This window comes from Micromesistius poutassou, assembly GCF_964030765.1.
Source record: "Micromesistius poutassou genome assembly, contig: SCAFFOLD_5119, whole genome shotgun sequence".
Classification (NCBI taxonomy): domain Eukaryota; kingdom Metazoa; phylum Chordata; class Actinopteri; order Gadiformes; family Gadidae; genus Micromesistius; species Micromesistius poutassou.
In genome coordinates, this window is record NW_028178076.1 from 15001 (window position 1) to 17705 (window position 2705).

General features: G+C 56.2%; 1 protein-coding gene across 1 annotated transcript in view; it reads left to right on the plus strand.

Moving 5' to 3' along the window:
* Positions 1-2656, plus strand: part of cckar (cholecystokinin A receptor) — a gene marked incomplete at both ends in the record, with an annotated part of 6895 nt that extends 4239 nt beyond the window's left edge. Inside the window, 9 exon segments of the mRNA XM_084490577.1 lie at positions 466-662; positions 664-728; positions 1842-1870; positions 1873-1968; positions 2197-2228; positions 2230-2289; positions 2291-2478; positions 2480-2553; positions 2556-2656. Of these exon segments, the coding sequence (XP_084346703.1) occupies positions 466-662; positions 664-728; positions 1842-1870; positions 1873-1968; positions 2197-2228; positions 2230-2289; positions 2291-2478; positions 2480-2553; positions 2556-2656 (842 nt within the window).
* Between the last annotated feature and the right edge of the window lie 49 nt (positions 2657-2705).

The following is a 2705-nucleotide window of genomic DNA, read 5'->3' on the forward strand; positions in this document are numbered from 1 at the left end:
CGCCTTCCACTTAGAGAGAGGAAGGGACGTATCTCTAGGTCCAAGGAGAACGCATACAAATCCCTTTGCAATTGACTCGTAATTATATAAACAAGCTTTATATAATTTGTATATAATTATATATTATAGTTCTGATTAATATTTCCCCCACAGATACAAAGTCCAATCAGCACAGCCAGCCGAACTTGGCTTTAGCAATTGCAGTCAATTAGGTGCTGTGAAGTGTTGTTGATTAAACTTAGACAGACTTTGTCTAAACTTTAGATTAAAACAGTGAAATGCCTCAGACTGGCAGGAACACAGCCAGTATTTCACCACAGTTTAGAAGATCACCTAGAGAGGAGAGCTAGGGTGATCTCCTCCTCCGTGTGTCTCCAGAGTCACCAGAGCCGCTCTGACTGTGTCGGGTAAACACAGGAAGCCGGTGGTATTTCCTAACAGGAAGTGAGCGTTGTCTCTCCCCAGGCGTGTCAGTGAGCGTGTCCACCTTCAACCTGATGGCCATCTCTCTGGAGCGCTACAGCGCCATCTGTAACCCCCTCACCTCGCGCACCTGGCAGACCAAGTCGCACGCCGCCAAGGTCATCTCTGCCACGTGGGCGGCCTCCCTGATCCTCATGCTGCCCTACCCCATCTCCAGCACGCTGAAGCCCTTCACACGCAATCAACAACTCCACCGGGCACATGTGTCGGCTGGTGTGGCCCAACGACGTCATCCAGCAGTCCTGGTGAGCAGAGCGCTCTCCGTTCACAGCTCACGCCGTTCAGCCTTTGTCCAAAGCCACTCACAATAAGTACATTTGTGAGAAGAAAGAGAAACAGCAATATATCGCTGTCGGTACAGTTAGGATGTTCATAGAACCAAGTGACAAGCACTAACAATCACTAGGTTAACCCGTTCCCCGTATAACGGTGGGTTCTCATTAGTGGGAACTCGTTAGTGGGGCCTCGTTAGTGGGACCTCGTTAGTGGGGCCTCGTTAGTGACGTCATGAGTGGGAGGAATCAAACTCTTACGGGGCGGGGTACTAGTTGGCGCGGGTGGTCCATTGGGTACGCTAGTGGGCTGCCCTGTCTACATCTGGGTGGACACAATTTGTGATGTAACTTTGTAACAAACATCCAAACTTGGATGTTTGTAACAATGGCTGACATCTTTCGCAAAGATGGCTTCCAGAGAGCAGTCTGGTGCCGGGTAGAGGAACGTTAGTAAGAAGCTAAAAGGGTCATCAGTGCAGAAGAAAGGACTTTCAAACAAAACACTTTTTGCAAACGTGAGATCATATTATGGGTTGAAGCTCAGGCCAGCCCCTTAAAACTATAAAGAGTTAACTTAAGGCTCTCCAGAATATAACTGTGTGTGTCTCAGTGTGATGGAGCCAGGCTCCTCACCGCTGGTCTGTGGTTCCTCAGCAGACGTTCCTCAGACGCCACCGTCCATCCCTCATGTTTTAACTGCTGTCGGGAAGCGTCCGCTCTGTGTCACACAGACCGCGTGTCTCTGTTAAACACTCCCTGCAGCGGGAGTGGACTCACCCCCCCCCCCCCTCCAGGTGGAGGCTGAGTGGTGCTCTATGTCCTCCATATGTTTGGTTCTTTGTACGACTTGTTATCGTTAGAACAAGAGTTAGCTGTCAGCTCAGGAACCCAGGGCCAGCGTCACGGAAACAATGGAGACGCATCGTTAACGACCGCTTCCTGGTCCCACACTCGTTAGGCTCTGTGGGGCCACGCCCGCGACTCTGTTATTAATGTTGCTGTGGGAAGGAGGGGAGGAGGAGGGATTCTCCCTGGCAGGGAGGAGAGAGGCCAGGCGTGGTTACATTGTGGACTCTTCCTCAGGTACGTGTCTCTGCTGCTGCTGCTCTTCCTCATCCGGGGCTGGTGATGATGACGGCGTACGGACTCATCTCGCTGGAGCTCTACCGCGGCATCAAGTTCGAGACGACCAAGAGGAAGAGCAGCCGAGGTACTGAGGACAGCCTCCACACACACACCCTTCAAAGTGCTGCTGAAACAATCCCATTCATTAACCGTGCAGCAGTAACGGGTGACAGACCAGCGTCTGTGGACCGCTGGGGGTCTGGTGTGGGACCGCTGGGGGTCTGGTGTGGACCCCTGGACCCCGGGGGGTCCGCTGTGGACCCCGGGGGGTCCGCTGTGTCTCTACGTTAACACCGGTTCTCCCCCCTGACAGAGAGACAGAGCAGCACAGGAAGCATCAAAGCGGGGGGACAGCGACGGCTGCTACCTCACTCCCTCCAAGAGGAGGAGCCTGCTGGGGGGGGCGGGCCCGGGGCAGCGGGGTCGGGGGCGGGGGCGGAGGGAGGCGGGGGGCCGGCGGCGGCGCGGCCACCCGGGCCAGGCTGGGCCGCGTCTCCGGCAGCAGCTCCACCGCCAACCTGGTGGCCAAGAAAGCGCAGGTGATCCGCATGCTGCTGGTGATCGTGTCGCTCTTCTTCCTGTGCTGGACGCCCGTCTGTTCGTGGTGTGAACGCCTGGCAGGCCTTCGACCGGCGCTCCGCCCACCGGCTGACGGGGGCGCCCATCTCCTTCATCACCTGCTGTCCTACGTGTCCGCCTGCGTCAACCCGCTCATCTACTGCTTCATGAACAAGCGCTTCCGCCAGGGCGTGCTGTCCACCTTCTCCTGCTGCGCCCGGGGGGGGGGGCGGGGCGCCGCGGCGACGGGAGCAGCAGCAGAGG